General features: G+C 42.8%; 2 protein-coding genes across 5 annotated transcripts in view; one reads left to right on the forward strand and one right to left on the reverse strand.

Annotated features, from left to right (window-relative positions):
* trdmt1 (tRNA aspartic acid methyltransferase 1) overlaps nucleotides 1-348 on the reverse strand; it is a 7,095-nt gene extending 6,747 nt beyond the window's left edge. For all 3 annotated transcript variants that reach the window (XM_023426092.2, XM_023426084.2, XM_023426081.2), the window contains exon 1: nucleotides 231-348. In XM_023426092.2, the coding sequence (XP_023281860.1) occupies nucleotides 231-294 (64 nt within the window). In that variant the 5' untranslated portion in view covers nucleotides 295-348. The remainder of the gene's footprint in view (nucleotides 1-230) is intronic.
* A 5,877-nt stretch (nucleotides 349-6,225) lies between these two features.
* rsu1 (Ras suppressor protein 1) overlaps nucleotides 6,226-12,891 on the forward strand; it is a 22,668-nt gene continuing 16,002 nt past the window's right edge. The window contains exons 1-3 of one of the 2 annotated variants that reach the window (XM_023426098.2): nucleotides 6,226-6,563; nucleotides 7,608-7,658; nucleotides 11,052-11,172. In XM_023426098.2, the coding sequence (XP_023281866.1) occupies nucleotides 6,455-6,563; nucleotides 7,608-7,658; nucleotides 11,052-11,172 (281 nt within the window). In that variant the 5' untranslated portion in view covers nucleotides 6,226-6,454. The remainder of the gene's footprint in view (nucleotides 6,564-7,607; nucleotides 7,659-11,051; nucleotides 11,173-12,891) is intronic. The other variant, XM_023426099.2, reaches the window with a different exon arrangement.

The raw sequence follows: 12,891 nt of genomic DNA on the forward strand, positions 1-12,891 counted from the left end.
TTTCTGGACCATGTTCTGGACACACCACGAGAATAAAGTTCGGCAGACGGGTTTTGGTGGCGGCACCGTGAGTGGACAGGAAGTCACTGGTTCACATGGAAACACACTGATACGAAACACCAGTGTGACTGCTGAGTATGTGGCTCGGTTCTCTGCTCCAAAAAAAGAATTTTGTCAGTTGGTCCAATAAAATAAAGCAAACTACGGTCAGTATCTAACGAGCAGCTCACCCTTCAGCGCATAATGCATCCCTCCTATCCCACTGTAGAGCTCCAGCACCCGGACACACTCCATGGCACATTATTGTCGTCCGTCCGTCCGTCCGTCCGTCCGTACTTCCGCCTTTTTCCTTCTTCTTCTTCTTCGGGGGTTTTACAGCAGTTGACGTCCATTATGTAGCTCTACTGCCTCCTTCCGGTTTCACCCATCCACTACAGTCTTATAGCCGAAGATACATTCTCCCCTCCGCCGTGTCCCCACACTCAAGCACATCCTGGTCCCCGTAGTCTTGTCTCATAGCTCTTCTCTACATCACAATAACTAACACATTATAGAGCAGTTCATGAGACTGTCCATATAACAGTAATTAATAATATAAAAAATAATCATTACCATTGAACCACACCTTCCCCCACCCTTTCTGCTATAAGAAGGGGAATGGCCATTGGAGTCTGTAGATCCAGTCTGCTACTCACTGGTTGGCAGCAGAGGAGGGAAACTAGTGTGAGCAGGACTGTCTGGAAAATTCTGTCCATAAAAACCCAACTTCTTCTAGACATTTCCTGCTGCATCATCCAAAGGAGAGTCACACATGGTTTTTCATTCTGCCTCTTCTAAAAAAGAAACAGGCCTTCGTGCCTCTACAGTCTAGTCTAGTGTGTTCAGTGAAACTGGTTAAGACTAGAGGAATACCAGGCAGATTTTAGGTCTGACTGTCCTCCTGAACTGAGACTCAAATCCTGTAGTGTGACGGATTTACTGTCGTACTACTGTTGTGAGTATTAAATTAACTATCTATATGTAGAAGTTTGTCTGTGCAGCAGTTTACATGTTATATTTAACTGCAGTGGCACTTGGACCATGTCCTGGTTGTTTCATTGTCCAGTCTACATCGAAGTAAATGTCTGACACCCTGTGAATCCGTTTTCTATGTCAGTGTTTTAAAGAGCTGGATCAGACTCACTCTGTAAAGTGGATGTTGTTTGAGTGAGTGGATTTCATTCTATAAAACTGATTAACTGTGTGTTAGTGATGGACGTGTTCATCTCAGCACAGGTCTGTGTTAGTGCACTGTGAGTTTCTGTCTCCTCATTCGTTTCAGTCACATGCTTCATATACGTCATGATTGATTCCTTCATTTCTTTCTAGTGCACTTTGTCACATTTTGCTTTTCTGATCTGATTCTAATGCACAAATTGAAAATGCTCATAAAACAGGTGAAACCTGTGACTCTGGAAAATGAACAGACGTGTGGACGCCCTGACTCTTTGACACCCTGATGCCCTGAAGCTGCTGTGCTGCAGTTCAGCCTGAACAGGGAGTGTGTGAATAGCAGCTGGTATCAGTTGATTCAGGTCCACAGGTGTACAGGTGTGTGGGGGCTATGTTTGCCCTGAGGGACAGACGTGACAGTCAGTGACCACCTACACTGCTTCAAGCTAAACTTGGTCACACTAGGCTGAGTCAGAGTATTTAGAATGCAGGGATATGACTATTTCCTGGAGGCCCTAAGTGTAAATCACACCGTGTGTCACATGACCTGTAATATGTTGGAACATGTGAGGAATTCACTTCATCTTAATGTACAGGAGGCAAGTTTGACATCCACATTCCGCATTTACAGTTTATTTACAGGTGACATGAAGCTCCTGCATGAGAGTCAAACTTCCAGCTGCAGCTCATCACAATTAAATTGACGAGTAAATTAATGCAGAAACGTAAATGTTTTTATGACACTGGTTCACCTCATGTTTGACCCTGAGGAGGAGACACTGTGTCTCTACCTTTAACAGCTGTAGTCAGTCTCCATATGAACGTCTGTATATGTGACCTCTCTGCTCTTCATGGAGCAGCTCAGCTCTCATCAATAAGACCTCAGGCTCTCTCAGAAGATAATGCCATTTGTCTTCTCCTGTCACTTGTTCCAGCGTGACTGTACTCTACGCCCATTAAACATCCAGCTGACACTCAGAGGTCAAAGTGTCACAGCTCCAGCTTCACAAAGTGTATTTTCTGCCCACAAAGAGAGACACATTTCTCTGGTTCGTTCAGGCTGCTGTGGCAGTCAGAAGAAAAAGCATGAATATAATAAAATCCAAAATAGTTCAGCATCAGAAATAAACTTACATCCTCGGGGTGTTTTGTAGCGTAGTGGTCTAAGCAGGCGCCCCATGTGTAGAGGCTACAGTCCTCGCTGCAGTCGGCCCCGGTTCGAATCCCGAATCGAACGGCCTTTCGCTGCATGTCATTCCCCGTTTCCTGTCACTCTCCACTATACTGTCCATTAAAGGCATAAAAAGCCCAAAAAATATACTTAAAAAAAGAAATAAACTTACATCCTCTTTATCTGAATGAGCTGCTTCATCTCCTCTAACACGGAGACTGTTTTAGTTTCAGGCGCTCTGAATTTTAAATCAATGAACATGAAGGAGTACTGGATCGTACCAGGTCTGCACTGGTCCAACATCTACATCTTCATCTTCATCTTCCTCATCAGACAGGTGATGTTTGGAAGAAGCTGACAGTTTCAGTGTTGTCAGATAAAAGACCAGTCGTGCAGACTGACTGGAACAGGGGGGTTAGGGGGGTTGGGGGGTATTCCATCAACATCCCTCTGCGCTTACTTGAAAAGTTAGAATTAATGTCAACTTTCACCTCAGGCTCAAGCCGTTCCTTTAACAAGATTTAGCTGAGGTTTGTCAACGTCAACTCAAACCAAGCTTGGATTAGCCCACACCTGTTGATTGTGGAAAAGAAGATGATGCCACAGAAAGAAAAGAAGAGCCGTCTTCTTCTCAGCAGAGGAGCAAACCCTGCTGATTAGGGTCACCACCTGACCTGTATAATACGTGATTAATGTAATTATTACAGTAAACTGGACTGGGCCCTGAACACGGATGTCATCTAACGGAAGGGGCATAGCCGACTCTTTTTCCTCAGGTCGTTTGATGTCTGTAGTGAAATGTTGCACCTGTTTCATCCGTCAGTGGTGGACTGGACTACTCTATCTATCTATCTATCTATCTATCTATCTATCTATCTATCTATCTATCTATCTATCTATCTATCTATCTATCTATCTAATGTCAAGTAAAACGAGGTTGCTGAAGGTTAAGATAGTTATTTATTTAATAAATCATAAATATGATTAATAGCCTACATTATTAATATGACAATGCACAATTTAAAACCTCTACATAAATAACCATATTAATCTATCCTGTATAATTCATAAACATAAAGCTGCACATTCAAAGAAAACTTGTTTTTACAAGCTAAGGAATATTCTCTCCTTTGAGAGGGGGTCGACCCTAGTTTATGAACATGGACATGAAGAAAGTGAAGCAAAAACAGTGAGTTACTGTAAGCTTGACAGTTAGCATGCTATAGAGCAGGCTAGTTCAGCAGTATCAGTTACCATGGTTACTGAGCAGGGAATCCTATAAGGCACAGTGATGGAGCAGAACTCTGACTTATATTAGTGAGACTTAAAATAAAACAGGATTCTCCTTTATCTGCCTTGATGGAATATTTTATTTTGTTACTTCATATTTGAAAACTGGTTGACAAATAAAGATTATTATTATTACAAAGATGGACCAGTGACTTTGTCCCTGGGATGATAAAGGCCTGAACTGAAGGTCTGTGCTGTATTTTGTCTGTCAGTATGTCTCGACTCTGTTCCACAAGGACTTTCTGAAATAACAATAACAACAACAAAAAAATGCGAATAATAATAATAATAATAATAATTATTATTATTATTATTATAAAAGTCATATAAAATAAAATAAAGTGTAAACTCAGACTGGTTTATGGTCTTCTTACAGGAGAGTCTGTCTATATGAAGGTAACTGAACTTCTCTCATCTGAAGAAAACAAAGCAACAAAAACCAACAGGACAAACTGCTTACAGCTGATTTTACATTGATGCTATGGAAGAAACAGGAAAGTGTTGTTGTCTCATCAGAGCGCTGAAGCTCAGGCTGTAGCTGTCTGATCAAACACTGCCCTCTGCTGGTGCTGGAGAAAACACACAATTCATCTGTAATGGATCAGCGACAGTCAGTGATGGAATTATGGAACTTTATCACTGTGGTTTTAATGAACTGATGTTTTCCAATAAATGTTATTTATTTCTTGCCAAATCCCTGATGTCTGTGTGGTAAATGCACACTGTCTGTCTCCTCTCGTCCATGTGACGTGTCCTATAATCAGCTGTAATGTTTGGACTGATTTTAACAGATTGTTTGTGCACATTTTACAATTTTAGGCCTGGTGTGTCTCCTTTATGAGGTCGACTCTTTTTGTCATGTGTTTTATTCCTGTACTCGTTCAAGTATCGTTTGGACTCAAATCTCTGTATTAGTCCTGAAAGAGATCAGGTCCTGGTCCCTATCACAGATTTCCTGTAAATACTCGTGCTCATTTACTCATGTTTATTTACTTATGTCTATCTACTCATGTTTATTTACTTATGTCTATCTACTCATGTTTATTTACTCATATATATATATATATATATATAATGTACACAAAGGAAGAACAGGATATGGAGTTAAACATCCCATACCGGCTGAGCTGAAGAAGCCATACCGTGGATGCAGAGCCGCGGCTAAGCTAAAAGCTAGGAGATGGAGATATAAGCCTTTTCTACCATCGATCCTCATGGGAAATGTCAACTCCCTGGCTAACAAGTGTGATGAACTGGAGGCAGCAAGCATATCATGAGTTTAAAGGAGAACTGGTTAAATGACAATACTCCTGACCGATTTACCCGGCTTCACTGCAGTACGAACGGACAGAGATGCAAGAGCAAGTGGGAAGAATAAAGGTGGAGGACTGGTTCTGCTTGTGAACAATAGATCACATCACAGTGAAGGAGATGATCTGCTGTCAGGATATTGAACTGTTGGCAGTTGGTCTTAGACTGTACTATGTACAGAGTTCTCTCACATCATTGCCATTGTTGTTTAACTTCAACCACGAGCAGAGCCTGCAGTCGCATGTGACATCATTCACAAAGCTGTTGTAAGAGTACAGACCCAGAAGCCTGATGCATTCATTACAGTATCTTGGGATTTTAACCATTTCACTCTCACCTGATTGGCTTCCCTCAGTATGTTGACTGTCCCACAAGGGAAAATAAGACACTGGATGTTGTATGCAAATGTCAAGGAGGCCTACACTGCTTCAGCTCAACCATCACTTGGCAGATCAGATCATAATCTGTTTTTTCTTCAGCCTTCCTACAAGCCCTGTGTACCCCGGAGTCCAGTGAGTGTCTAAAAGACTGTTTTGAGTGCACAGATTAGAATGTCCTGATGGAGTCACAGGAAAATGATAAAAGCAAGGACTCTGACCTTTATAGAATGGTTGAATGTACCACGGAATATATAAACCTCTGTATGGACACTGTAATACCAGCAAGGACTGTACACCTGGATCACCAGTTACATCAAGACCCTCCTCAACCAGGAGGGAGAAGCTCAGGTGTGTGCAACATGAGCTGAAGAGGAGATTAAAGCAGGTGAAGGAGGACTACAAAAAGAATGTAGAGAGGAAGCTGCAGCACAACAACACCATGTCTTTTACTCATGTTTATTGACTTATGTTTATTTGCTTATGTTTATTTTATTATGTTTTTTACTCATCTTAATTTACTTATATTGTTAAAGTTGTTTTTTAAAAAAAAGAACACCACACACTGTGGTCACACCCCACGGTTTCTAGAGAGATATGATTGACAGTGTATCAGACCAATAGAAGAGCAGCGGAGCCACACCACGCGGAAACCCCGCCCCTTGAACGTTTACATTTACCGTAACCCGGAGCAACTGAGAAGCGCGAAAACAAGAAACATGCAGCACAAAGTGAGTTTAGATTGAAACAACTTTATTTGTATTTACACTGTAACTCTAGAGAGATCTTGGCTTTTTGTGACGTTGTCTCGGAGGTGGAGCTGAACACATCGAGGAACCGGAAGTATCCTAATATGGAAGAGTGTCTCTCACATAAACTTCCGGTAGGGTGTGAGCTTGAAGCGGAGGATCCGTGTGGAATTAAAAAACTGAACATTTCGCTCTTTTCGTCCGTTTACAGACGGAAAAGCTCTTTAATTCTGTCTCGGTTTGTCCGGTAGCTGGACGCTGCTCGGTGGTTGTCGCTGTGTCACGTCATAGAGCGTTAACGACTTTTCTAACTCCCGCTGTGCTGAGCTCCGTGTCCTCACAAGATGTCCAAGTCTCTGAAGAAGATTGTGGAGGAGAGTCGGGACAAGAACCTGCCCGAGGTGGAGATGTGTGACAGAGGCATTTCTAACATGCTGGACATCCCGGGATTGTGTAAGTCTGAGGGGTTGATGACGTCACCACAGAAACATGTAAACTCTATCAATGTATTGGTGACGTCACCACTGTGTCAGTGTGTTATCAGAGACAGTAGAGAAACAAGACACTTCATTTCCGATTATTTCCTGTATCTGTGTGACGTGGGTTTCCCCACCTCCACGCCCCTTTAGGAGACCAGCAGCAGGTCTGAGTTTATTCATTCCAATGGGCGAAGTGAACGAGATCACAGATTATCACAGATTATTTCACTCTATAGTCACCGAAATAGATATTGGATCCATTTTACACAAGCCACACGTCTTCAGAACATTCTGACATCAAAATGACATTTCAACAGATCAGGAGAAAATTTACTTTATTGGAGACCTGCCTCTGTCTCAGTGCCATACTCTCGCGAGATCTGCCAATTACCGACAATGTTTGCCAACCGATAACCAGATGTTTAGATGGACCAGAGTTATTTTTGGATTGATTAACTTATATGTGAAACCATGGATTAAACTTTAAAAACTTAAATACATCTTGTTTCTTTGCTTAACAACTGCTAAAACAGAGTAATAGCCTATTAAACGGACATTACTTTGTACTGGGCTGATCAGATGTCGTAAGTAGATTAAAAACAGTGGCAAAAAAGGTGCAAATTTGTACTGTATCCGTTGTGTCGTCCATTGTTGTATTCTTTTGGCAAGGACAAGTAATCCATAAATTAGTGTTAAAAATGCCAGAGCTTTGTGCAGCAACAGGCTGTAATAACCAGAAAAACATACCTCTCTGCACCCTTTGGGAAAGAAAAGACAGATAAGTCTAGACAAGGATTGATTTTAATATTAGTTACTGTCACATTTTATGTCAGTTGCCTTCGCTTGTGGGAGGGGTTGGGGGACAACACCCACTTAAGTGACCGGAACTGTGACCCATTTCATACCATTGGCGCTGCCTATAATGCGGTGTCTTCTGTATAGAGGATCTTTGGTTTGTTTACTGCATCTTTAACCAGACCTGCAGGTAATAACACCAAACTGTTTCCTGTCGTTTCAGTCACTCTGTCCAACATCACTCAGCTGGTCCTCAGCCACAACAAGCTGACAGGTAAGAAACTCCCATCATCCTCTGCTCTCTCTACACCAGCTCAACAGCAGGAGGAGTCTGTGGTTGTGTATGAAATCATTCCTCCCCCCTCACTCCCCAGGCAGAGGACGACACACTGAGCTCATCGGTAACATGAAAAAACACTTTCAGGCCCTCGGGTAATTTTCTCCGCACCGTTTTGTCTTTCAACGCAAGCGCAGTGCATGATGGTATATATTGTTTGGTTAGTGACCATCAGTTGTACACTACTTTTCACAATGCATTGTGGGATACTATGAGTCCACTATATAGGGTATAATAATTTTCACTATACATTATTTACACTATACAGCACTACAAAATGGCAAACTCCTTACATAGTGACTATAGAGGGAGGAGGGACTGATTTCGGACACAGCCTGTATGTCTTTTGCATCTCATCATGTGATCTAAATTTGGAGCTGGCTGGTAGATGAGGGGAGACCATAACCCCTGTCTAGTCTCTGGAGTCTGGGGGGACCAGCAGAGAACTCATGGTTAGACAGTCTGGCCCTGCAGCCACATCAGAGAGTCCCACTGGGATTCTTATGTTGTCCCTGTTGATCTATCAGGGTCCATCCTGGATCTGCAGAACATCCTCATACAAACACCAGGTGACACATGACTGATGTTTCACCCCCTGTGCCAGGTGCACTGAGACACTGAGATCCAGTCTGTTGTAAATATGGTAGCTCAGGTCTTCTGTCATAGCCTCTGTATTTCCTGTGGAACAGGAAGTGTGTAAACAGAAACAGCTGATTGGAGTTAAATGATGTCATGGTGTTTTGCTCCAGCAGAGGTCGCCACAGATCCATCAACACACACAGCAACATGTGTTTGATCAGTGTAATAAAACCATGTGAATATTGACCCTGAAGACTAATTGTTATTAATTATAAAATGTGTTGTAAACGACATGATTAGAATATCATGTCAGTGAGGTCAGTTTCCTTATTTTCCAGGAAATCAGAGCTTGTGTGGAATGTGAAAATGATGAAAAGATTACAAACACTTCTCTCTGCTGAGATATTTATAACCAACATCAGACAGAAGTGAGGAGAACATGATAGTCCCCCCTGCAGGCTGCTCAGGAACAGCTGCCCTCCCCTGTAGACCTAGTCTACAGCTCTGGTCTCCACAGGTGGGTGAGCTCATGTGGTCTACACCTAGAGAATGCTACACGTCTGAACCCCAGAGCGGTAAGGTGAACTGATCTGGTGGCTCTGTTCTGCTGTGGGGGGGCTTTTTACTGCCATGGTCTGCTGGGTCCACTTGTCCCCCTACTGCAGATCAATACAAAGTTGTTGTAAGTGATCGCCTTTATCCTGATGGGAGGGGTCTCTGCAGGAGTATTAAGTATTAAGATGATGTGAATCATCAGGACCTTGCCCCTAAAGAAAAAACTAAAAAACCTGAATATTATATTTATGTTATTGACTCGTTAACCTGCACTGGTCTCAGCCCCTCTGCTTCCTGTTTAACGTGTGTGTGTCTTAGCCCCTCCCCTTACACACAGCTGGGGGGAGACAGGTCAACAACTCCTAACATCAAGTCCAATAACATCAGGAGTCAGAAACCGGTAAAACCAAAGGTAGACAGACGTCTACCCCAAACGTCTGAAAGTCAGGTGAAAGGTGAGGACGCTCACAGCTCTGCTGCTGGTTGCCATGGAGTCCCCGCTCTACAGCTGTCAGCCGGGGAGAGACACTGTCACAGGTGGTGAAGGTGGCTGTTCCCCATCACACACCAGCACTGAATATCACTGTCGTCACGAAGAGCTGCAGGACTGTCCTCAAACACACCACATACACCCTGCTAATCACACTGACACACTCTTCATTAAACTGTAGGTTTGTCCACCTGAAGACCAGGGCCCGTATTCACAAAGCATTTTATGTTACCAGTAAGAGTTCTCCTAAGTCATGAAAACATTCACCTGTCCTAGCCGAGCTAACTAAAGCTAACTGGCAGCCTATTAGCCACAGCCTGTTGTAGCTGTACCTGTTGTAATGTAGCTGTCCTGGACACTGTACAACAATGTCTACTGTAAAGGAAGCATCCAATACAACCTGTGTGTTGATGGTGTTTTGTTTTCCTGTTTACAAATCCTTCCTCCTCCTTTGGAGGTGCAATCATTTTTCCATATGTTCCATCTCTGGCTCTGATCACAGCAGGTAGACCGACCATGAAGCTGCTGTATTTCTCTGTAGTTGTTGAACATCTAAAGGAAGTCGTATGAACTGTCCTGTGATGTCAGAGTGCATTTATTGTTTGGTGAATTGATCGGCTTTTCTCTAACGCAGCGTTGCCAATCACCTAATTTCCATTGATCTGGTTGTTTCAGTAGGAGATGTTATTACATCATCACAAACTCCACAGCGATCATTATTCCCTCTGACTGAGTCGTATCTTTTCAGTGATTCAGCATCATGTAATGTTTCCAGAAAACTCCCATGTGGAGTGACGGCAGCTCTTTAAGATTCTTTGTGATTTGGTCTTAGTGAGTTAGGAGTCCTCTCCACTGCTGCTCACCTCTCCCAGACTGAGGAGCTACTTCTAGCACTAAGTGGCTTTGTGAATTATTCTTAGTCAGAAGAATAGTCCTAAAGTTAGGACTGACTCCCATGACGCCCATTATTTATAGGAGTTTCTCCTAAATCAGCGAGTTAAGCCGTAAGATGCTTTGTGAATATGGGCTCAGATGTGTGTTCCTCAGAGACAGAGAGGACAAATGAAACAAAGTCAAAGAGAGAGACAGTCTGTAGAGACTGACACACCACAGACCGTCTGTAACTGTCTGTGTGTCTTCTGTCTTCTGACTGACCTGACTTCCTGAGCTTTCTCTTACTTTTCATGGCAGTCCTCCCCTCAGTAGCACAGTGTTTAAATTTGTACTGTATGTATTTTATGTATACACACACACACATACACATACACACACACAGGTCCAGCTGATACAGTATCAGTATGCTCAGACCTCAGCTCTCCAGCACTGATCCTCGTGGCAGGATTCAGGTCAGGGCCTGGTTTCCTCTCTCTCTGCTGTGTCTCTTCTTCCATTGATCAGCCTGATAATCCAATAAACTTCCTGCTTCCTGTATCAGCCCATTGATCAGTGTGGTACTCTGTGGCCACAGACCACAGGGAGTCAAACTGTAGATGGTGGACAGAGAAACTGCTCTGTGTGCTGTTCAAACTGAAACATGTAGAAGCAGCTAATGATGTTATTAATTACAGGTTTGTCAGAGCAGCTAATTAACTTGAGCTGGTTGTCTGGAACTGGGGCTGTTGATGGGCGCTAACACTCACTGTGATTCAGAGATGAGAAGTGTGGAGAAGTGTGTGTGTCTAATGTGCATGTGATTCGTGTTGCAGCGGTTCCCGCTAACATCTCTGAGCTGAAGAACCTGGAGGTTCTCAACATGTTCAACAACCAGATCGAGGAGCTGCCGACCCAGATCAGCAGCCTGCAGAAGCTGAAACACCTCAACCTGGGGTACACACACACACACACACACACACATGCTATCTTAATATCTGATCAGCATAACACACAAAACAGTTAAATAATAATAATAATAATAATAATAGTAATAATAAAATTATTTAGTAATATAAAAGTAAAGTTTGATTTCAGGTTTGACTTTTAATTCCTGGTTTCACATATTTAAATTTCTTTTTTATCTGGTTGGTTGACGTTTGCAGCAGTGCGTCAGTTGGCAGTGTCTGAGTCCGCCCCTAACTCCCAGCAAATCCACAAATGGTCAAAGAGGTGTGGTGTGGGTGGAGCTGAGATTTCGGTGCATACACTCACCCACCTGTCACTCAAAGAGGCCACGCCCTCAGTTCTCCATAACTGTAGTCCTTAATAGAATGTAAACAGGTGAGTTATATAAACAGGTATCATGAAGGAGTAAATTAGCTCTAGAGACCAAAACAGTGTTTGTACCAGGCTGTAAACATGTTTATTTCTTCTGAAAAGTTGGACATTTTAACATGGGAGTCTATGGGGACTGACTCACTGTTCTTCACTCTAGTGGCCATTAGAGGAACTGCTTCAGTCTGGAGGTTGGAGCTAAGGTGAAACTTATGTGACACAGAGACAGGAAATGATTCTTAGTGTACCATAACCATCACACCTGAATACCTAACCCCCACCCCTGCCCCCACCCTAAACCTAATTCTAACTCTAGACCCAAGTCATGACCCTCACACAGCTATTTAAACCAGTGGGGTCCAGTATTTTGGTCCCCACAAAGCTGTCGGACCCCACAAGTATAGAAGGCTCATGGTTTTTAGACCTCATGAATATAGTAAATCATGGCCACAGACAAACACTTCACACCCCTCAGTCACTCCTCACTCTATCTCTCTCGACAGAGACTAAGTCAGCCCCTGAGGCGGTTCAGCTCGGATCTGAATACAGAACTTATTCTGAACCTTTGAGCCTTGATTTGGTTAATGGGGCTGTGACAGGAAGAAACCACTACCCTGGGTCAGAGGTCTGACCAAGGGTCTCATGTCTTAGCTCTGACCAGAGGTTTTACCAGATGTCTGACCACTAACCTCAGTAAGAGTCGTTCTTCATTTTTTGTGTGTAACACAATAAATGAAGTTCCCAATTAAATGTTAGTGTGTTTCTACATGTAACGGACTGGTTAGTGTGTTTCTGTAGGTAACAGAATTGATAGTGTGTTTCTGTAGGTAACATACTGGTTAGTGTGTTTCTGTAGGTAACAGACTGGTTAGTGTGTTTCTGTAGGTAACATACTGGTTAGTGTGTTTCTACAGGTAACATACTGGTTAGTGTGTTTCTGTAGGTAACAGACTGGTTAGTGTGTTTCTACAGGTAACATACTGGTTAGTGTGTTTCTGTAGGTAACAGACTGGTTAGTGTGTTTCTGTAGGTAACAGACTGGTTAGTGTGTTTCTGTAGGTAACAGACTGGTTAGTGTGTTTCTGTAGGTAACAGACTGGTTAGTGTGTTTCTGTAGGTAACAGACTGGTTAGTGTGTTTCTACAGGTAACATACTGGTTAGTGTGTTTCTACAGGTAACAGACTGGTTAGTGTGTTTCTGTAGGTAACAGACTGGTTAGTGTGTTTCTGTAGGTAACATACTGGTTAGTGTGTTTCTGTAGGTAACAGACTGGTTAGTGTGTTTCTACAGGTAACAGACTGGTTAGTGTGTTTCTACAGGTAACAGACTGGTTAGTG

The sequence above is a fragment of the Seriola lalandi genome, unplaced genomic scaffold (assembly GCF_002814215.2).
Source record: "Seriola lalandi dorsalis isolate HSWRI2012SDOR001 ecotype SW California unplaced genomic scaffold, Sedor1 jcf7180002054808, whole genome shotgun sequence".
NCBI lineage: Eukaryota > Metazoa > Chordata > Actinopteri > Carangiformes > Carangidae > Seriola > Seriola lalandi.